Source organism: Giraffa tippelskirchi, chromosome 2, assembly GCF_054371585.1.
Source record: "Giraffa tippelskirchi isolate mGirTip1 chromosome 2, T2T-mGirTip1v1.2.pri, whole genome shotgun sequence".
In the NCBI taxonomy this organism is placed as follows: Eukaryota; Metazoa; Chordata; class Mammalia; order Artiodactyla; family Giraffidae; genus Giraffa; species Giraffa tippelskirchi.
This window is the reverse complement of record NC_137276.1, coordinates 53,965,296-53,987,572: the sequence shown is the minus strand read 5'-3', so window position 1 is coordinate 53,987,572 and position 22,277 is coordinate 53,965,296. Positions and strand designations below refer to the sequence as shown.

Sequence of the window (22,277 nt, the reverse complement as noted above, 5' to 3'; positions counted from 1 at the left end):
TAAATACTTGCTGAACAAATGCGTCGAGCCAAGTTAAGCCGCCACAGAGAATTAGTTTAAGGGCTGGAGGTCCACACCAGTCCTCCCCGGTGGTCGTCTCCCTCTCCGGCTCTCTGCTCCTCCGCCTCCCGCTCACCACCTCCGGGCCCCAGGCCGTCCTCACAGACGACTGTGTGGTCTCTGTAGGAGTCGTCCCTGTGCTCTGGGACCGCCAGGGGGCACCTGGGGGCTTTCCTGCGGTGCAGACACCAGCGCTGGCCCCACCGCCGGCAGCTGCAGGGGGCCTGGGCCGCCCAGGCGTAGGCGCCCACAGGCACCGCCAGCAGCACCGCGCACAGGATCACCGTGGTGTGCAGCAGGCGCTCTCGTCCCTCCAGCCCGCCGTCGTCTCGGCCGGTCACAAAGACCACACACCGGCCCTGGCGTGGGGGCTGGCTCCCCAGGCTAAGGCAAACTTCGTATTTTGTGCCAGGGAGGAGATCATCCACGGTGTACGTGTTGATTCCCGGGCCGACGTGGACCACCTCCTTCCTGAGGGCTTCATCCGACGCGATATAGAGCGTGAACCACTTCTCAGGAGTGTCCGCCGCAGCAAACCACTCCAGCAGGATCCCGTGCACCGTCTGCTTGACCACCCGCAGGTCAACATAGGCACTGCTCTCCGAGGGGGAGAGAAGAGAATGGGGTGCCAGCAGGGCCTGGGCGGGCTGGACGCGGAGGGAGATGACCACGGTACTCATGCCAATGGAGTTGGAGGCAACGCAGGTATAATTGCCTCTGTCTACCAGGTGGGCAGCAGGTATGACCAGCTCAGACAGAGTAGCATCTTCTGTAGTAAACGAGGTCAACACTGGGCGGAGAGAGAACAAAACAACTCCGGTAGACATTTCTCTGATAAACAGTCAGCTGGAGAGTGTCCAGCAATGCTAGTTTCTTTTTGGGGGACGGTGTTGTTGTTTTTAAAGTGGTGGTGACCATTTATTAAGCATGTGTTTGGTGCAGGTTTTTGCCTCTTGGGCTTCCTTTGTGGCTCAGTGGGTAAAGAATCTGCCTGCAATGCAGGAGACCTGGGTTTAATTCCTGGTTTGGGAAGATCCCCTGGAGAAGGGAAAGGTTACCCACTCTATCCTAGAGAATTCTAGCCTAGAGAATTCCATGGACTGTGTAGTCCATGGGGTCGTAAAGAGTCAGACACAACTGAGCGGCTTTCACTCACTCACTCTTTTGCCTCTCAGCAACCCTGTAAGGTAAGTATCCAATTTTTACACATGGGAAGTTGAGGACTAGAGTGATTAAGCAAGTTGTCCATAATTAGAATTGTTCAGAGTCATCAATTGTTCTGGAACCTTGTTCTTCTGTCTATGAAGACCACACTGTTTCAGCTTCACTAGCTCCTCCTACCAACCGACTTTAGCCTTGCCAAGCTATCCCCTGGTTTCTAGATCTCTAACAGCAGTGTGTTTGTACAATATCATGAGCTTCAGAAAATGCCTTTTTTACTTTGCAGAGGTAGAGTGGCTCAGAGCCTGGAGCCAAATGCCTGGAATCTATCCCTTACTAAGTAAGGTCTTGCATTTACTTAGTAAATTAGTAAAATCCATATACTAAGTAAGTAGAGTTGCTTAGATTTTCTTGACTTCAATTTCCTCACCAGTAAAATGGGATGATAATAGTACTCACTCCGTAAGTTTGACAGTAAGTGCTCAGTAAGTGTTAGCTGTTACTATTATTGAGAGAATGGATTGAACATGATACCAAAGAGACTGATAATAAAGCATCACAAAGACAACATCTGGATGTACCTCACCATTCTCAAAGAAGCTACAACAACAAATGTTATATTTCTTCTTCACTGGTATTTAACCTTGAGCCAATAAGATGTAATCAAAATGATAGGACAAAGTCAAAATTTCAGTTAATTAGGTATTTTTTCTAGAGTTTTGCCACCATGTATAATATCTGAGTGACTGTATTTCTCTGGTTTTACTTAGATATTCCCAGCTGTCTTCTAGATAGTGTCAAGATGCTTCTAGAAAGGCCATTCCTGGCTTCGTGATGTGCTTCAAACCTGTAGCTGCTGCTGCTGCTGCTGCTAAGTCGCTTCAGTTGTGTCCGACTCTGTGCGACCCCATAGACAGCAGCCCACCAGGCTCCGCCGTCCCTAGGATTCTCCAGGCAAGAATACTGGAATGGGTTGCCATTTCCTTCTCCAGTGCATGAAAGGGAAAAGTGAAAGTGAAGTCGCTCAGTTGTGTCCGACTCTCAGCGACCTCATGGACTGTAGCCTACCAGGCTCCTCCATCCATGGGATTTTCCAGGCAAGAGTACTGGAGTGGGGTGCCATTGTCTTCTCTGCCAAACCTGTAGGGTCAACATTAAAGATGACTTCTGCTGAGGTATGAAAGCAGAGGCTGAACTTCAGGAAATGAAAGACAGGTTCAAATCCCAGCAGTGGGACCCCTGGAGGTCTCTCCCTGGGTCCCAGTATTGCAACTTCAAGCCAATAAGTTCTGATCAACATAGTTGTAGGAAGTGTAAAATTCACTCAATATCTAGGACTTGCCAACTTTGCCTGGTAAAAGCTAGCTGGAGGTTAGGGAATGGGAGAGTGAGGAAACACTTGTTAAAATAAATGCTCTCAGGGTCTCCCCTGGTCTAACTGAATCAAATCTCCAAGGAGAGGTCTGAAAATTTTATTTCAAACAAGAACCTCAGGTGAGTTTGCTCAGAAAAGTTTAAGAAATAAGTAATAAGTTATCTCTAGACTCAGTTCTAGGCAGAAATTCTATGATTTAAAAATAGTATAGTATTTTGCATCTAGAAGGCTTTCAAGGAATATATGTGTTCATATACAATACTATTATATTTATACAGTGTGTTAAGTCAACTAATATATATTTACGTCTTATGTACTATATGCAACATATATATATGTAAGCAACAAATACATATGTAATATATATATATTTACACCTTACATCTCATAGAGATCTATATGCAACAAATATATAAATATATTAGTATATAGTATTTATATCATACGTCCTATAGAGATCTGTATGCAACCATTTAAAATAATGCCAATAGTGGGGCACTATCTTGGCATGCTTTCTGTCATGGTGAGTATACTTCAGGCCTGTCCCAATCTTACTTGCACCTCTCCTTCATGATTGACCCAGTTTAGAACTTCTCTTCTGAGAACAGGGTTGCTACAGAACTCCCCAGCCCCCCAGATATATGGAGAGGGTGCTTGCACTTACCATCAAATTCCCTCCATGTGCTCAGAGGATAAGTCCAGGCAATAGTTGGTGAGGGGCTAGCCTGTACCAAGCATCGCAGGGTCACATTCTGTCCCACCTGGACGCTGACATTGGCACTGGGGGTTGAGATCTGAGGCTTCGTGCAAACACTGAGCTCTGTTTCATGAAAAAGTTGCCCTGCCTTGAAGAGAGGACCTCGGCACATGAGATAGGGATTCACCAGGATGACTGGAAGGCTGATGGACTTGATAAACTGGACAAGTCCCCTTAGGCGACAATCACACAACCAAGGATTGTCGTGTAGTGCCAGCACCATGCTGGAGAGAATCTCGGTCTCATGGCCAGTCTGCTGGTGTTTCTGGTAGGCTGGCCAGTTCAAGAAGACATTCTTGGATACAACTGTCAGTCTATTGGAGGATAGGTCAAGGTAGGTCAGGTTGACCAAGAACTGAAGAGCCAGTTCAGGGAATGCATCAATCCTGTTGTGTTTGAGGTCCAAGACCCTCAGGAGCGGGGTGGCACGGAATGCTGTCCACGGTACTGAACAGAGTTTGTTCCCCTCCAGTCTCAGCTCTTTCAGTTCTGACAGGTGCTCCAGGGCTCCTAGATGGATCACAGTGACATTGTTAAAATTGAGCCAAAGGTACTCCAAAGTGCTCATGTTGATGAAAAACCCTCGGGGCAGTTCAAATATGGGTGAGTTTTCAATTCTCACTTGCTTGAACTCTTCAGGAAGGTTCCTTGGAATCTCTCCCCAAGAGGTAGATATGCACTTCAGAGTCCTGTACAAAAAAAACAGAACAGCTTTGAGATGAACATCAAGAAACTGGGAAGTAGGATCAGGGTCCTCCTGGTATTAGACGTATGAATTAGAAGGAAAAAAAATGCAGTTCACTTGAGTTAGACCCATTCTGGTAAAAATGCAGAGTTTATCAAACTTCAGCACCAACTAGAGTGAGTTTCAGAGAGATTTTGCTGATTTCCTGCCAAATCTTGGCCTGTTCCCACACCACATCATCCCCAAAGAAAACCCACTCCCCTACAACCTTCTGAGATCTTGCTAGCCCAGCGCACCTGCCGAAACTCTCCTCTGAGCAGGCACATCCTGGCAGACAGGATGGCTGAGCCGCATGTGAATCCAGAAAGACCAGAACTAGCAGGAAATAGTGAAGAACTGAAGCCATAGCCTTCTGTAAGAAACTACCTTATGAGTTTTTAAAATAAGTACAGTCCAAGCCTCCAAGTGGCAAATCCTATTATTGGTAATCCATAATGATGTAGGTCAGCACAGCAACAGCAAAGGCCTTGGATGCCCTGAGGTCTGTTATGGCCCAGATCACAAGCTCAGTAAGTGTCAGGAAACATTTAACAGGAAGCTTCCTGTGTGCTGTTTTCGATCTTGCATAAATCCTATGTTCCTTATCAGCCCCTGAATGCAGGTGTGAGAGGGGCTGGCAAGCCAGCTCCCAGGAATAATAGGAATTTATATATCTCATTCGTATGGAAAGTAGCCTTTCTATACGGTGAAAAGTAGCCATTTACAACTCTCTTCCCTTCTGATATGGAAAGCAACTTTTGCAATCCCCTCTCTAGAGAATGACTCTATCCTCAGGCTTCCTGGATAACTTATAAGATTTTTTGATCCCTATCTCTGCTGAAAAAGCAATCTTGTAAGACAGTATATATATGCCCACAATATGTTGAATAAACGCCCTGTTCCATCAGAACATCGGCCCCCGTGTCTTTCTTCATTTCTCTCTCTCTCTCTCTCTCTCTCTCTCTCTCTCTCTCCCCCTTTCAGGCTGCTTCCATGGAGCGCAGGTGTCCACTGTGTCTATTTACTTGCCCGGGCTTTCAAGACCTCCTCGAGAGGGCGCCCTGTGCCTACGTAGACAGTGCTAACTCTTTGTCTAGAGTTATATTGACATACGGTGTAAACCAGGGAATATCAGCCTCTTTTTTCTTGCTTCTTTCTTTCTGATCATCGACTCTGTACCACCAGGTTCCGGTCCATTAAAAGACTCCAACAAGTAAGAACCCAGAAGAGGGAGCTATTTCTCCTAACTCGATCGAAAATTCACTCTTTTTCTGGCTCTTGAGTCCAGAGATTGAACTATCAGGCAGATGTCTGATTCAATCCTGATACTGCCTCCCCTCAGTCTCATATGTAAAGATCAGAGAAACAAGCAAGTAATGCTGTTCCGAGCACCATGGTTCAGGTAATTTGGCCAGAATCCATCTAATACTTCATCAGTCACAATTGGCTCCTGAAACCCAGAACTTTCAACCAGTCTCTAAATGCAAATTCAGATGATGGTTGACAAAGTAATTTTAGAACCACTCTTATCAGTGGCAATATCTCCAGCATGTGGTGGATTCATTTTTCTTCTGAGTTAAGACAGCTTCACCTGCTGCTTGGATGACCAAAATCAGAGAAGCATCATGGTACAGAGGTTAAACCACAAGATTGTGCTTTCTGATTAAATCAAAGTACGTTTCTTATCCTGAATCACATAACTTATCCTGAATGCAGTGTATCTCACATGTTAAATTTTTTTAAGTGAGATTCTATGTGATTCTGGATACTTTGCCATTCTTCTATAAAGTGGTCATCTGCTCTAAGCCACACCCTTGCTAGATGCAAGGAATATTGTGGCTAGCAAGACTGCTATGAATCTGGTCTCATGAGTCTTCTCTCTAGCTTATGCTTCCTAATAAAAAATCTTTGAAAAGTGAATTTCTCTGTGCAAAGTGAGAAAATTAATACTTTATAGTGTTTCTAGGAAATACTAAGATTATGCAATATAAAGTATCTAACATATAGTCGGTGCCCAATAATTCACCTCCCACACCAACAGACTCTTGAAGACAGTCACTTTCTATTACTTGGGGTACTATTACTTCTGATTACTATTGAAATTCCACAGGTTCCCCTAAGATTCATGATATATATTATACCCTATAAAAGACCTCAGGGAAGAAAATCCGCTTAGTAGCTAACCAGTGATGGGGAAATGGGTCATCGACTAAGCTGATTACACCCCAGACTTTCCATCCAAGCCAAATATATTTGCTGGAGTTTCCAGACAACCTAACTCTACAATATGGCTAGATATCTGGACTTCCTCTCCAGGTAAAAAAAAAAATTAGAAAGGAAGGAGAATGCCATGGGCACAAATCTGTGGCCAACAAGGAGAGGTGCTGCCTAGACACCCTTTGAGGAATGAGTCAGTGCTTGCATGCCCTTCCCAAGGCAGCCCCATGCAGAGACTGATGGTGGTGAGGGCACAAAGACCTGGCCAATTTGGCATCATGGGGGACAATTCTGATGGGTGGTTCTCACTCCAGAGTTCCCTACCAGGCTGGCCAAGATTTTGTCAGGCTTGCTTTGTGGGAAAAATGTGATTCCATCCATGGGTATCACAAATGACCAGTGAGTTCTTTTCTCATCCCCAAATAAAAATGCCGAAAGAGCCCTATATCCCCTACAACTTCTTCTCTGTTCATCCCATCTAGCCTTCTTAAATGAATCCTGCTCAACTCGGCCTTCCAGTGGTCTGCTGGAAACTTGAGAAGAACACGCACTGGCATGTCCTCTCTGAAATCAGCCAGGTCACCTCTGCACTGCTACTTCTCCTCTCCTGGACTCCCTCATCCTCTGGTTTCCTTATCTGATATTTGGCCATAGGGAGTAGCTGTGCTATTGGCTAGAAGACTAAACTCAAGAGATGGAAGAACAAAGGGAAGGGATCTAAGAATACTACACTTCCATCTCCCTTCTGGCAGGATGCTCTTAGGAACTTGGCTCTTAGGATTCTTAGTAGAGACAGATTCATGGGAGAGGAGTTACTCTATGTTTGTGAAATAATTAGATAAAAATGGCTTCGGGGCAGCAGCAGATTTCCTATCTATTCAATTGGAAAAACGTCACTCCAACATGACCACAACTTTTTTTTTTTTAATATTTATTTATTTGGCTCTGCTGCATCTTAGTTCTGGCATGCAGAATCTTTAGTTTTGGCATGTGAACTCTTAATTTCAGCATGTGGGATCTAGTTTCCTGACCAGGGATCCAACCTGGGCCCCCTTCATTGAGAGCATGAAGTGTTAGTCACTGGACCACCAGGGAAGTCTCATGACCAGAACTTTGGGAGAGCTCAGACTGAGAACTGGAGGAGGCAATGGCAACCCACTCCAGTACTCTTGCCTGGAAAATCCCATGGACAGGGGAGCCTGGTAGGCTGCAGTCCATGGAGTCGTGAAGAGTCTGACACGACCGAGCAACTTCACTTTCACTTTTCACTTTCACACATTGGAGAAGGAAATGGAGACCTACTCCAGTGTTCTTGCCTGGAGAATCCCAGGGATGGCGGATCCTGGTGGGCTGCCGTCTCCGGGGTTGCACAGAGTTGGACACGACTGAAGCAACTTAGCAGCAGCAGCAGACTGAGAACTAGGCAACCAACTAGGGAGCAGATGTGTTCTCATTTCTCTTTCTCAAGCTGGTTTTTCCTTCATTCCTCCCCCTGCTCCAACCACGTCTGAGATGGTCCCCTAGGTTACCCTTGTTCTGGGGCATGCCTATAATAGACACACAGAAGACTATGTCCCTAGGCCCTCTTGAAATAGGTGGGCTACGTGACCAATATTCACGCTAATGAAATGTTGGAGGAAATAATGTTTCAAAAGCCCCTCCATGATTCTCCAAGTTCTCTTTTCTCTTGTTGGAGCAAGTGTTGCCATTTCAGGTGGTAGAGCCTTCATCAACCTGTGCCCCTGGGTGAACAAGAGAGCAGGACCCTTTCTCCATCCTTATTTCCCACTCACTCAAGTAGACTCCATGAGAGCAGGAATGTTTCTATGTTAAGCCACTGATATCTGGGAGCTGACTACAATGCCCTTATAATCAAATAAAATATGCTCAAATACTTGTAAGTTGATTTCTGTCTCTCTTGGATTATATGACAGTTAAAAGTTTTCAGCTCTAGTCTTCTAAACACACTGCTGAGTCTCTTGATTAATTAATTAGTTTAATAGCCCCTTCCACTTCCCAGGATTAAATTTCGCTTGCCTGCCTTTTAGTACCCTGTAAGGTTGCAAGTCTACATCAAGTGACCTTCTATGTAGATTAGGAGGAATATAACCATGTTGCATTAAAAAAAAAAAGACATCATGGAGATGTCATGATTCCAGCCAAGCTCCAAACAAAGCTTCCTAGGGCCACATGCTGTGGGATCACCATAGTACAGGCTGGTCATCAGCATCTGGGAGATTAGAAATTCTTTTCCCAAGACTCTAAGAAGACATTAGGTTTTCAGGGACTGACTTATACTAACCAGACTCATGTACCAACAGAGTAATATACAAACATGACATCATTTTATTTTTTACAATGTGAATGTGTTTTTTCCAGTGACTTGAATATTCATGAGCACAATCCAGGATGATTTTTCTCTATAAGAGCAAACCAAGGAAGACAGAACACACAAAGGGAGGCTGACAGAAGGGTACTGGGAGGCTGACCATCTTGGGAGCCATTCCATCCAGACCACTAAGGTAGGTCTTCATGAATCATTGGGGAAGTCGAATTTTTTTCGCTCTTTTTCACACACACACAAACACGGGCACATACACACATAATATTGGATAAATACTAACACATTTTTGCTTTCAAGTTCCTGATTTTTCTTCAAACAGGGTTCAATAAAACTGACTACATGTTAGTTGGGCCAGTAATTGTTCAATCTTGATTGGCTCAGTCAGTCATTTAGAGAAAACATCTTTATCATTTCAACAGATGGCTGCTTTAATCCACCGCACTTACATTTGTTCTGATTTGGGGAGTGCCTGTCAGTTTCATATATCGAACAATCAGATTTGAGTCTTGAGTCTCACAAGGCATTGCAGAATACCTTTACTCATCTAGATTGAGGGGGAGCCAAATTCACCCTGCCACCTGTTTTTGTAAATAACATTTTCTTTGAACTCATCCGTGCTCATTAACTTGCATATTGTCTGAGACTGCTTTCACACTCAAGAGATGAGTAGCAGCAACAGAGCTTAAAGTATCTCTTATCTGGCTTTCTTTACAGAAAAAAAAAGTTTGCTGACCTATGATATAGACAGTGGCTTCATCTTCTAACCAAATAATTTCTCTAGCCAATAGCAATGGTTCTCAAATTATAGTCAGTTGTACCCTCCAGGTGATGGGCAGGAAATATACATGTATGAAAATCCCATGTTCATGTGCACGGGTGCTCTCATGGTTCTGACCCCAGGTTTCACTTAGCTGGAAAAAAAACCCATTTCCATAGTAAACCTGCTATGGGTCACACTGCAGAGATCAACACTGAATAAAGACCCTCAGCCTGGCTGGAATATTATCAAAGATTCAGATCTTCCAAGAACATTTATCACTGTCCTCTATAAATTATTCAGCTTTTGGGGCTTCAGTTTTCTTATCTGTTAAGTCAAATAGCCCAGGCTTCAAAACAGGTCATTTTGAAGATCAAAATGAGAGGAAACAAGAAAATAAGTTGTAAGGTCATCCATTGTAAGGTCTTCTGTAAATGTCACAGGAAGTAGTTTAGAAATGATTGCATCACATTGGTTTTTATATTCAGCAAATATTAAAGACAATACAGAGTCTCAAATGACACTAACAAAATAGCTTCCTTGCATCACTTGCTGTTCCCAGTTTCAAAAAGCTGTCCCATCACTTGCTTTCCTCTGCTGTTACCCAAAGGCCTTGGCACCAAACACCTTGGATGTTCTCTTCATTAGAAGACAGTCCTACAGATAAGACAGAACGCTGGTCCTTCTGTTGGGAACATTTGCCTTCTCCTGTGCACAGAGACCACATCTCAGAGGTTTCCCACCTTTAAGCAAACTCAACAGGAATCCTCCTTTGAGGTGGCTTATGGAGTGACTCAGGAGGCTCTGAAACACCCTCAGGAACTCAGGTAAGTTTCAGTTAGAATCACAAAGAGTGCTACATGGGGACAGAAGTGAGCTGTGTGCCACAGTGTTGGGTGTACCATGCCACCTGCCTCAGAGGATCTCTCAGATCCCTTCAGCCTCACATTCTGAGCAAATGAGCAGTAATCTCATGAGCATCATCCAAACCTCTAGAATTTACTAAAAATCAGATGATTAGAATCCATGAGTGTCCACAGTGAGGACATGGTGTTTGTCTCTGTATGTGTATGTGTGTGACTGTACAAATGTGGAAAATGGATAAAGAGATTAAATGTGAGTGCCTACGAGTTAGCATAAATGTAGTCAAAATGCAGTATAGGAAGTAGTAAGGACTAGCAACGCTGGAAGCAAGTGTGTGGTCCGAATGCTAGAGCTGCCACTTCCTAGCTGTGTACTTGTGAGCAACATAGGTTATAGCACTGCTCAGCAAAGTTTGTCCTGCCCCACCATTACCTCTATGGGAGAACTGTCCCTTTCTGCCCTGTTAAAAGCTTAGTTTTGGCCATGAGACTCACTTTGGCAGATAGAATATGGGCAGAAATGGCAGTGTTAAGGAGCTTAAGAGGAATTGTATGTTTTTGCTCATTTCTCTATCCTCTGACATCATAAAAGAAGCCTCCCCCAGGTAGCCACTGACTCTCCATCCTGGGCCCCAACTGGACACATGGAGCAGAGCCACCCCAATCAACCCACCAGTCTGTAGACTGTGTGAAAATAAGTGCTTGTTGCCTTGTACCACTATGATTTTGCCTTTATTTGTTATGCAGCAAAAAGTGATACAGGCAAGTTACTTACTCCCCCTGTTCCTTCTCCAGGTAAGCTAGGAGAAGGGCGGTGCCTGCTGCAAAGGACTGTCATAAGAATTAAATGCATTGATATATATAAAGCACTTAGAACACTTCCTGGCACAAAGTAAGTGCTTTTGTAAGTGTTAACTGTTGTAGTTGTGTGTAAATGTAAGAGGAAGCAGGTACCCGGGTAGGTAAGAGTCGGTGACACTCAGGTGTCCGAGTGAGCGTGTGGGAAGAGAGTGGGCGCAGGTGTGTAGGCAGCTGTGTGCAGGGAGGGGAAAGCACGGCCCTCAGCAGAAGTACTCGTTGATCCGTCTGCTGGCCCTGATGCCCACAGCCTGAGAGTCCAGGCTGGAGCGAGCAGAGAGGAGTCTGTCGGCCTCACTGAGGCTGTGTTGGGACAGATCCTCCGAGCCGTCCTCGCTGTGGCCCAGCCTCTCCAGGTTGACGTAGGCACCTGTGGCCTCGGCGGAGCCCCCGGCGCGGCACTTGCGCCAGCGCCTCCGGACGGCCCCGCAGCAGACGAGCAGCGTGAGCGGCAGGGCGATGACGGCGGCCACGCTGATCACCACCACGTTGATGAGCCGCTGAGTGGCCTCGGCGTCCACCACCTCGTCGGTGGAGAAGATGACGCACTGCTCCTTCCGGGGCACCAGGCCCCGCACGCAGACGCATGCCACGTACTTGATCTTGGGCACCAGCCCGCGGATGGTGACGCTGGTCTTTCCGGGCTGCACCACCACCCGCCGCATGGCGCGCTGCCCAAAGACCGCGTAGAGGACGCTGAAGGCAGTTGTGTTCCCAGCCTGGGGTGCCTTCCACACCAAGGTCACGCTCTGGTAAGTGTCCCCCAGCACCTTGAGGGAGCTCACCGTCTGGGCCTCCTGGGGGCCGGCCGGCACGTCCAGGTGCTCTTCTGGGGCCCTCATCTGGAAGTGCTGGAGGAACAGCTGCTCCTTCGTGTTGGGCACGGGGGGCCCGGTGGCCGAGACGGCAGGCTCAGGGACGTGGGGGACGTGTCTGGCCACCATCTTGTTATAGGCGGCAGCTTCCGCCCCCTCACCCGCCCTTGCCCACCGCGCCCCGGGGCCCCCACTGCGTTCCGTGGATGTCTGTGGCTCCGTGACGACCAGGGAGATAACAGTCTCAGAGGCTCCCAGGAAGTTCTTGGCCTGACAGATGTAGTCTCCTGAGTCCAGGTGGGACACGGCAGGCAGGCCCAGTAGGGCCCAGCTCGTGCCGTCACTGGAGACTTCCTGGTGCACTGCAAGGGGGAAGAGAGACACATGAGGCAGAATGAACAGCCCCATCTGCCCCAAGCTTATTTCCAGCCAAGTTCACAGCGCCTGGATTGTGTACATTCTCCCCACCACCCGAGAAAAGACTGGGCCTTATTGAACTTTTCTTAGATTGGCCAAGGGAATGGAGATCAGCTGGGATTAAATTTTGGGAGACCCAGACTGGGGCATGGACTTCCCTGGTGGCTCAGATGGTAAAAGCGTCTGCCTACAATGCAGGAGACCTGGGTTCGATCTCTGGGTCGGGAAGATCCCCCTGGAGAAGGAAATGGCAATCCACTCCAGTACTCTAGCCTGGAAAATCCCATGGACGGACGGAGGAGCCTGGTAGGCTACAGTCCATGGAGTCCCAAAGAGTCAGACAAGACTGAGCGACTTCACTTTCACTTTTCAGACTGGGGCAGAGTGTAAGAATGATTGGCCATCTAGATCTGAGATGTTCCAATGCTGTCTTTCAGGGTCCCGAGTTCTGCAGAGCTGACCCCTCAGGGGCAGTGGGCTGATGCACTGGGGATGGGGGTTTGCGTGCACCTGAGGCAGAGGCCCAGCTGCAAGTATTCTGCACACCCCTGCCCGGGCCCACTGCCACTTCCACCAGTGCATCTCCAATGTTCTGTTTTAGGTGAGTGGAACTCCTCCGCAGTTTTGTTGGTACATTGATTTCAAACCCACAGTCCTAGAGCAACACTTGCCAACCTAGTTGAGGGAAACAGAGAACTGGGAGGGATGGGAGGTGTTCTGGTCAGAGGCCAAAAAATGCCTCCTCCATCCTCTTTCTGCATGTAGGTGGGCTGTGACTCCTGCAACCCCCCTCCCCCCACTCAGTGCCAGGGATGAACCATCTCTGTCTACACAGCAAAAAGGGCACAGGCTAAGGAGTCACAGTTCCTCCTTGTATGAGCTATGTGGTGTAGACCAAGCATTTAGCCCCTCAGGGCCTCAATTTACTTATCTGCAAAATAGAAGGATAATCAGGTTGTTCTTTAAAGTTCAGTGACATTATGTACATAATACATTTAACACATGAAGAACTCAGTAGATGGTAACTCCTAGTATTGATTACTCCTAGTGATACTGGCTTCATATTTACAACTTAGAAACTCATTGTGAATAGTAAATACACTAAGAGAGCACTTTCTACCCCAGAGCCAGTGTTTTGTTCCTCTCGGGTGGGCCCCGAGAATCCACTCGTCTGTGGCTGGGGGAATATGACAGAACAGGTTGAGTGCCACTAGCATCGTTGAAGCCACTGCCCCCATGTCCACCTCTGGGTGGAGCCCTCCAACTCCATTCAGACAGGACGGGAGTAAAGAGCCTTCCTTAGACCTCCTCCTGGCAAACCTGAACCCCCTCCCTACCTGTGTGGGATGTTGACCCCCCCACCCTAGTCTGGGATCTCAGCACAGTGGTCCTTGTAGGTCACACACCTGTACCATTGAGTGGGTGCCTGTTGGCCCTACTCCAGCTCATCTCCGGCCCAGGGACCCCAGTGGCCCCACAACGTAGCAATACTGTGCTGCCCAAAGGGGACCTGATGCTGGTCATCCCCGGACGGAGCTCCGGACTCTGGCACTTCCTGAGTTCCAGCTGGCTGAAGACCACTCCAGCCAGGCTACGTGGGCTGGCACACCTCAGCCTGGCCTCTATGAAAGCCAGGTTTGGAGCCCAGCCTTCTAGGAAATGGACCAGGTCGTAGAGTCGGCAGTCACACACCCAGGGGTTGTCCTGCAGCCCTGCAAGGGTGAGAGGAAAGGCAAGAGGTAAGCCCAAGGTATTCAGAGCCCCAGGTCCAGTGCCCCTTTCTCCCCAAGGAGGACAAGGTATGTCATGAGCTCAGAGTCAGCAGAACTGACCTCCAGGCCCAGCTCCTTGTCTCACTAGCAATACAACCTTAAGTCTGGTTCTTCATCTAGAATGACAGCATTGGGAATTCCCTGGCAGTCCAGTGGTTAAGACTCCATGCTTTCAATGCAGGGGACATGGGTTCAATCCCTGGTGGGGAACTAAGGTCCCACATGCCACACAGTGTGGCTGAAAATTTTTTATAATAAATAAAACAGAATGATAGCATTACTCCCTTTTCTGGGTGGCTATAAATATAAATAAAGGTAAATCATATTAAGCACTGGGTGAGTGGGACAGCATCATGCATGGACACAGGAGCCTGGCAGGCTACAGTTCATAGCATCCCAAAGAGTCAGACACAACTGAAGTGACTTAGCACACACGCACAAGCAGGACAGCATATGGACAAAACTGGCAGTTACCACTGCCACTGTTGGACTGATCCCCTCAGGCTACTCGCCAGGCAGTGAGTATTTCCGCAAAACCTGCAATATGCAAAAACCTATTTCTAGAAATGCTTCATGACCCCGACCCTGGACACCTGTCCCCCCAGTATAAGTGTACTTTCAGCATCACTCCGGCAAAGAGGGTGGATGTTCTGAGCCATGGTCCCTTTGACACAGGCTCAAAAAGGCAAGAGTGAGGATGACAGGAAATCAAATCCTATGTTATATCCTCAGCCCTCTTTACTTTAAATTGAACATGTTTATACAGCGGAGAAGGCAATGGCACCCCACTCCAGTACTCTTGCCTGGAAACTCCCATGGACGGAGGAGCCTGGTAGGCTGCAGTCCATGGGGTCGCTGAGAGTCGGACACGACTGAGCAACTTCACTTCCACTTTTCCCTTTCATGCATTGGAGAAGGAAATGGCAACCCACTCCAGTGTTCTTGCCTGGAGAATCCCAAGGACAGGGGAGCCTGGTGGGCTGCCGTCTCTGGGGTCGCTCAGAGTCGGACACGACTGAAGTGACTTAGCAGCAGCAGCATACAGCTGAAGGCAGGTCACTGCACCCACCCTATCAAAGAACCTTCAATATATAGAGAGGTATCATGTGTCCTCAATCCTAAAACACAATTCATTTTCATATGTTTGCATTTCTCAAATACAAAATGAATCATTTAGTGTGATGTCCTTCTGTCCTCCCCAGATTGTTGTTAAACTTGATAGTGTCTAACCAATAGCATATAATATATTTACATAGATGTATTTGATATATTTGGAGGGGAAAATGTCAAGGGTTGGGGACAGTGGATTCAGACCTGCATGTATATCCATGTCTCTGGGGTCCTCTAGAGCACTGGTTGGAAGGCACTAGTTTGTTTCCCACCCCCAGCCCCATTCCATCCTGGTGACTGCTACCCTGTATCACTGGTTAAATGCATTTTATGATACATCTGCATCCCAAGAGTCATCACTGCCCAGCTCTGGTAGTCAGCTCTCTGACTTCACTTGTTACAATAGAGTCCCCAAAGAATAAATACAAATGGCAAAGAGAAAGGACAATGAAACTTTCACCAGTCAGATTGACAAAAGTTAAACATTCTGACCACTTTGATTGTTAGCCTCATGCAGGAAAAGATGTTCATCCATCTTGTTCACTGCTGTATCCCCAGCACCTAGAATGGAGCCCACACATTGGCTGGCTGAGTTACTCAAATAACCTTGCTGAGTAAACATGCACATGGGTGGGGGCGGGTAAGAACTGGCACTTTAGAGACCGTGGTTAATATTAAAACATCTAACTTGTGCACTCCATGGACCCAGAAATTCCACTTCTCTGTTCCTCTTCTAGAGAAACATTTGTCTCCATGCACAAGGATGCATTGTCAAGAATGCTCTCTGCAGCACCACAGGTGTTAACAAAATAAGGGAAACAATCTAAAGGCCCATAAAAGGAGGAATGGCTAAATAAACTGTAGTGTAACTGTTTGATGGGGCTTCCTCTGTGGCTCAATGGTAAGGAATCCGCCTGCAATACAGGAGACTTGGCAGGAGCCTTGGGTTTGATACCTGAGTCAGAAGATCCCCTGGAGAAGGAAATGGCAACTTGTCTGGAGAATTCCATGGACAGAGGAGCCTGGTGGGCTACAGTCCACAGGGTGGCAGAGAGTTGGACACGACTAGCGACTAAACAACAATAATAACTGTATGATGGAATATTATGCCAAAGTTTAAAAAAAAATGAAGTTGATCCATTTGTGGTAACTTACAAAGACCTCCAAGACTTATTGCTGGGCGGAAAAGTGCTGTTTTTTATGTATAACATGATGAAATATTCCTAAAGTTTCTATGTGCATGTATGTATGTTTATGCATGTGTATGTAAATGTAGAAGAGAAGGAACATGCAAATAAACATAACAGTGGCTACCTTTTAGGAGAGGGAGAAGGAATTATAATCCGAAGAGGGCACTATACACACACACACACACACACACACACATATTCAGTTCAGTTCAGTTGCTCAGTTGTGTCTGACTCTTTGCGACCCCATGAACTGCAGCACGCCAGGCCTCCCTGTCCATTACCAACTCCTGGAGCCTACCCAAACTCATGTCTATTGAGTCGGTGATGCCATCCAACCATCTCATGCTCTGTCGTCCCCTTCTCCTTCTGCCTTCAACCTTTCCCAGCATCAGGGTCTTTTCAAATAAGTCAGTTCTTCGCATCAAGTGGCCAAAGTATTGGAGTTTCAGCTTCAGCATCAGTCCTTCCAATGAATATTCAGGACTGATTTCCTTTAGGATGGACTGGTTGGTTCCGCTTACAGTCCAGGGGCCTCTCAAGATTGTCTTCTCCAGCACCACAGTTCAAAAGCATCAATTCTTCAGTGCTCAGCTTTCTTTATATATTTAAAGGGCATTCAAATTTGATTTTCAAGTAAACAATTTCTTTCCATGTAAGTAGTACCCTATACAGTGTTCTTTACTAGGTAAGAAAGTCTGTAAAGTACATAGAGTTGGAATGGGGTTTGCTGTTCCCTGCCCCACTTCCAGGGAAGTGAGGTGTCTAAATTTTCCCTGTTTGAGAGACATTCCCTGGCCTCAGGGCGGGAGCTGCCCTGAACCACTCTAAGATTGCTCCAGCCCCCAATGCTGGACCCCACCTGAGCCAAAGCATGTTTAGGGGCATCTGTCTCTCTGATAATACTCCACACCCACTCCCCACCACCCACTCTCCAAGACTCCACCAGGGTTCCCCAGCCCTCCTGGGACAAGGGCAAAGTTCAGAGCTGGGGTGTGAACTGCAGCAGTCTGGCTGGGAGCTTGAGCTCCTGACCCTACCTGTCAACGTGCGCCTCTTAAGATATGCCATTTCTTACCTAGGACCAACCGGGCACGGTGGCCGGGAAGGAAGGGCCCGGTGTGCAGGTGAATCCAAGCGGCGAGCAGCTCCTGCGGGAGTCTCAGCAGCTGGTTGCTGGAGAGGTCGAGGAAAGTGAGGTTCCCCAGGAAGCGGGCGGCCTCGGGCGGCACAGCGGAGAGGCGGTTCGCCTGCAGGTCCAGCAGCCGCAGCTGGGGGGCGTCCCTGAGCGCCGCCCAGGGGAAGGCGGCCAGGCGGTTCCCGGGCATGCGCAGCTCGCGCAGGCGGCGCAGGCCCCTGAGCATCAGGGCGCTGAGCTCGCAGAGGGCGTTGTAGGGCAGCCACAGCTGCTCCAGGCGGCCCAGAGTCTTGAAGGCTTCTCCCGGCACCCTGCGAATGGCCGTCCGCTCCAGGCGCAGTTTGGAGGTGTCCGGAGGGACAGATGGTGGGGGCAGAGTCATGTCAGGGTCGTTGCACACCACTGTCCTGAACACAGAAATGGGAGTATTTGAGCAAAAGTTCTGTGGAGTGGGCCCGGCCACCTGCCTGAAGGATCTCAAGCTTGAATTGCTATGTCCTCTTACAGCCCATACCTCCTGCAGCGCACAAAGAAGGAATAGTATTTAGAAATCCTGAGACCATCTTGTGTACTGTCACATTGCATCTATGAATTGAAAGGGTTTCTTTGTTAAATTATAGCTCGGTTTGTGACTGCATTGCCTTTTTTTCATTAAGATATATATATAGCAATGGCATCAGATGTGGAAGCCATGCAAGAGATGCCTCAAGCCCCTCCTGACTCTGAGGGACCTTGAGATGATCAAGGTGTTTAAAAGCTGGAACTTTGAAGTCTCACAGGTAGATTCACCTCTGGGCTCTTTGCTTGCTGGCTATGTGCCCCTGAGTATGTTATGTCACCTCTCTTTTCCTCAGTTTCCCCAGAATAATAGACTCTTCCTCAGAGGGTAGTTTTGGGGGTTTAAATGAGGTCATATGTGTACAACCTCTGCAATATCTTACCTGTAGAAACCCAATTACTGTTGACTGGTGGTGTAAGTTTCTGCATCTAGCACTGCAAGTACATCAGGTCAGTCTGACCAGCTCCTTCCCATGCGCCTTCTGCCAGACAGTGACTTAAACCTCATTCTATCAAGTTTGACAGAGGATAAAGCAGAGGATAGAGAGAGCAGGAGGCAGTCCCCACTCTCGAGGAGCCTCCAATGCAGGACTCCATTATACAGTGTCACTGACAGCAGCACACCCACATATGGTGAAAGGGAAGGATTCTTAAGAGAATAAAACTTGGAGGCTGGGCCTGAGGGACCCAGCCCTTGTGCAGCCCCAGTTTCATCTGGAGGACGTCTCTGCTCACCCTGCAGGAGGGGGGTGCGGGCGGTATTGTTAGTTTTACTGAGAGAGGTTGTACTCTTGTCATAAGACATTGCTCATATCATCCTTCCCGGCACCACACAGACACACAGGCTCCACCAGCATCCTTCAGCTTAACATCCATACAGTACTTAAAAGTCAGCTGGGCGTGGCTAGTTATGGTCAATATGCCCACAAAAGGCCCACTTCCACCCACTCATATTCATTCTTCAGATGTACATGGAACTCCTACTGAGGGATGAGTATAGTGGAAATTCAGAAGAACATCAGACTTACAGCCCCTGTCCCCATACAGCTTATAATTTAGCAAAGAAAGAAAAAAAGCATTGGAGGCAATGATATCTTCAGGGATAATGGAAGCTTGGATGTTGCAGGGAGGTAGGTCTGGATGTAGGTGGAAGGAAGGGAGTTGATGGGAAAACATGTGCTGGAGGGGGAAGAAAACAGTCAAGGAAGGGATGAAAGAAACCAATAAGAGCCCAGTATAGGCCAACAGAATGGCTCCTGGTGGGGTGGAAAGGCACAAAGGACATAGGGCCACATTTTTCCAGTTGCCCAAACTCACCCTTTCCCCAGGAGACCACAGGGACCCATAAGTACACACAATCTTTTCGTGATCAGGGAGCATGGAGCACAGGGAGGCCCACCAGCTGCTCAGATGTAAACAAAGCTGGGCCCTCCAAGAGGCCCAAAGGCATCTGAGATGCCAAAGGAGCCTTGGTCTGACTGTACCATCTGTGCCTGTGGCCACTGGGGACCTCAGGATCCTCTACAGCCTTTCATGGCCTCTTGTCCCCTCATAAGACACTATGCAGATGGCCTGGTGCCTATTAGATATGGGACTTCTGGGCAGGTAGAATCAATGGTGAGAGCTCTGGCTTTAGAGGAGGGATGACCACTGGCTCACTTTAGGGGCCCTGGAAACTGCCCTTGGAATTTCATTTTCCATCCTAAAGCCAACTTAGTATCAGAAGCCTTCCTTGGTCCCTGCCCATGGCAGCATCACCAGGTAAGGAGAGTTCTAGAAGTAAAACTGAAGCTCTGGGTTCTAGGACCAGCTCTGATGCTGTGTTACTTTGAGCCCTGTGCTCTCTGTAGGTTGCAAGGGAGGCTCTTTGTCACCCTGGTCACACTGTTCTTATGTGCTAAGTCGCTTCAGTCGTGTCTGACCCTTTGCAATCCCATGGACCGTAGCTGCCAGGCCCCTCTGTCCTAGAGATTTTCCAGGCAAGAATACTGGAGTGGGTTACCATGCCCTCCTCCAGGGGATCTTCCTGACCCAGAGATCAAACCCACATCTCTTATGTCTCCTGCATTGGCAGGCAGGTTCTTTATCACTAGTGTCACCTGGGAAACCCCTGTCCTTGGCCACAGGGTATTTCCTGGCCTGCTCAGGGTTCAGCCCTGACTTCCCTTGGGGAGAAGAGCCTTACCTCTGATGATCCATTTGAGTTGGAGCATCACAGACTTGGGCTGAATTTGTAGCTCTTCCTGTTCTTCAGACCACATGGGGTGTCCTTTCTCGGGGGTGCCTCTCCATTCTCTACCTCCTATCACACCGAATCAGCCTGACACCCACTGGTAAGATCATTGAAAGAGTTGTACTGATAACATTGCTGCCCTGATCAGAAACCATCAGTGGCTCCCCAGCTCTCATCTAAGACAAGGGAGATAGGGAGGATGAAATTCCAAAAGGTTAGAAAGATGGTAATAAAGGCCCTAAGCCAAGGACTGAAATCCTTGAGCAAATTTGGAAATGCATCAGTCATTAATGGAGTGCTGAAGAGGTTAGAGAAAAGATAGTTTAAAGATTGCCAAAAAGAGGGAATGAGCCATGGGAGAAGAGCAAGGGTCCACAAACCATGGGGGCCTTGGGAACATTCCAGGAGGGGGCTGAGGAGAGGATGGAAGTGCTCTCCAGGCTCAGATGGAAGATGGGGAAAGTCAAAGAAGAGGCTGAGGATGGAAGGGTCCTTTCTTGCAATGGATTGGGCACTCCTGGCCTTTCCGAGAGCCCATAGAATGGGGTCAAGGCTGAGATTTCTGGAGACTGGGCCAGAGGGGACCCTAAGTGGGAAAAGCATGAGGAAGCAGGTGGTCCCATCATGGGTGGGGTGGTAAATACCTGGGATATGATTGGGTACCCCTAGAAAGTGAGGAAAGAGAATGTAAGAGTCCTGGGGAAGAAGGAGCTGGGGAGATAGTGAGGGGCTAGTCGGGGGCAGGAAGGAAGGAGAGGAAACAATTAATGGGGGAGGTCTCCTGTGCCCTGAAGGAGGGTTCCTCTCTCAGGATCCTGGCAGAAGACTCAGGAAGGATTTCCTGGAACTGGCACCCCTGTGCCCCACCCCTGCCCCCTGTGTATAGGTACCTGGTACCCTCACCCTATCCCCAGGGTAGAGGCACAACCTGCTGACTGGAAGAAAATGCAGCACAGACTAGCTCATAAGACCCTTGGATCTTGGTGACCAGGGAGATGGAGGATTCACCCAGCCGTGGTCCTAGGGCCCTGCATCCAACCCCTCTCAGCCCAGACTAGCTAGGAGAGCCTCTGGGGCTGAGCTACCCACCCTGCACACCTGCTGCCATACCTGGCTTTGCTGCCATCGCTCAGGACATGGAGGCTGCAGCTGCACTGAGAGGGGCAGGCACCCTGGGCCTGTGGGGGCCCTCCGAGGGCCAGGAGCCAGAGCATGCCCACTGCCACCCTCATGGCTCCGGGCTCCTCTGTAGCCCAGGCAGGGGCCTGTCCCTCACTGCTCTGTCCTCCCGGCCCAGCAAACCCAGCAGCTGCCCACTGCTCATCATCTGTCCACACCCCCACTTGAAGCCATCGGATAAGCACAGACAGGCTGGGGATTAGGGAGGGGAGCCCTGGCCACAGCACTCAGCGGCTTATTGCTTCCTGGAATCACCCAGTCCTGAAGATGGGGGTGGGGGATCCCCTTTCATGGCAGCAACCACAGGCCCAGAGCAAGCAGGGCATGAACAGAGGTGGGCGGTCACCCAGAGGGGCAGGCAGCTGCTGAACTGACCAGCAGGGCTGCCCAGCTGCAAAGCCACTGCATGCCAGCCAAGCTGTGACTTTACAGATCCCGCAGGGTGCCTGGACTCAAAGGAGATGGAGACAGAACCCGAGATGGAGACAGAACCCGGCCTCTAATAAGGGCCCCTGGAAATTCTCTCAGTGATACTATCTTATAGTGAAAAGGCAATGAGATGAAGGCGGTGAAGGCATTAGAAAGAGCTCAAGCTCTAGGCCAGGTCAGCCAAGTTCAAATCTCAGCTCTTCCATTCATAGGCTGTGATCTTGGACAAGTTACATGGCCTCTCGCGGCCTCTGTGTCCTCATCTATCAATGGGAAGTAACGTTACTCTGCTCAGGGTGCTTACGAAAATTAAACAAGCCACG

At 48.4% G+C, this 22,277-nt stretch overlaps 3 protein-coding genes across 5 annotated transcripts in view; 1 reads left to right on the top strand and 2 right to left on the bottom strand.

Annotated features, from left to right (window-relative positions):
• Positions 1-56: 56 nt before the first annotated feature.
• LRIT2 (leucine rich repeat, Ig-like and transmembrane domains 2) lies at positions 57-4,444 on the bottom strand. Its single transcript, XM_081573622.1, has 3 exons — positions 4,335-4,444; positions 3,261-4,042; positions 57-850 (listed from the first exon to the last, which is right to left on the bottom strand). The coding sequence occupies exons 1-3, from the start codon at positions 4,442-4,444 to the stop codon at positions 57-59; spliced, it is 1,686 nt and encodes a 561-aa protein (XP_081429748.1).
• A 4,175-nt stretch (positions 4,445-8,619) lies between these two features.
• Positions 8,620-22,277, bottom strand: part of LRIT1 (leucine rich repeat, Ig-like and transmembrane domains 1) — a 22,656-nt gene continuing 8,998 nt past the window's right edge. Inside the window, exons 1-4 of one of the 2 annotated variants that reach the window (XM_081563480.1) lie at positions 21,457-21,578; positions 17,496-17,962; positions 13,755-14,060; positions 8,620-12,293 (exon numbers count right to left, since the gene is read on the bottom strand). In XM_081563480.1, the coding sequence (XP_081419606.1) occupies positions 11,320-12,293; positions 13,755-14,060; positions 17,496-17,962; positions 21,457-21,578 (1,869 nt within the window). In that variant the 3' untranslated portion in view covers positions 8,620-11,319. Of the gene's footprint in view, positions 12,294-13,754; positions 14,061-17,495; positions 17,963-21,456; positions 21,579-22,277 lie in introns of those variants that run through there. The other variant, XM_081563488.1, reaches the window with a different exon arrangement.
• RGR (retinal G protein coupled receptor) overlaps positions 11,521-22,277 on the top strand; it is a 26,085-nt gene continuing 15,328 nt past the window's right edge. The window contains exons 1-3 of one of the 2 annotated variants that reach the window (XM_081563508.1): positions 11,743-11,868; positions 12,786-12,949; positions 18,212-18,334. In XM_081563508.1, the coding sequence (XP_081419634.1) occupies positions 18,236-18,334 (99 nt within the window). In that variant the 5' untranslated portion in view covers positions 11,743-11,868; positions 12,786-12,949; positions 18,212-18,235. Of the gene's footprint in view, positions 11,869-12,785; positions 12,950-18,211; positions 18,335-22,277 lie in introns of both variants that reach the window. The other variant, XM_081563504.1, reaches the window with a different exon arrangement.

Bases quoted from the DNA above. Each gene is read 5' to 3' on its own strand.
- LRIT2 (XM_081573622.1), bottom strand. From the start codon at position 4,444: ATGGCTTCAGTTCTTCACTATTTCCTGCTAGTTCTGGTCTTTCTGGAT. The intron at 4,043-4,334 runs GTGCGCTGGGCT...TTTTTTGTACAG, and splicing joins TCAGAGGAGAGTTTCGGCAG to GACTCTGAAGTGCATATCTA. The intron at 851-3,260 runs GTAAGTGCAAGC...CTCTCCGCCCAG, and splicing joins CACATGGAGGGAATTTGATG to TGTTGACCTCGTTTACTACA.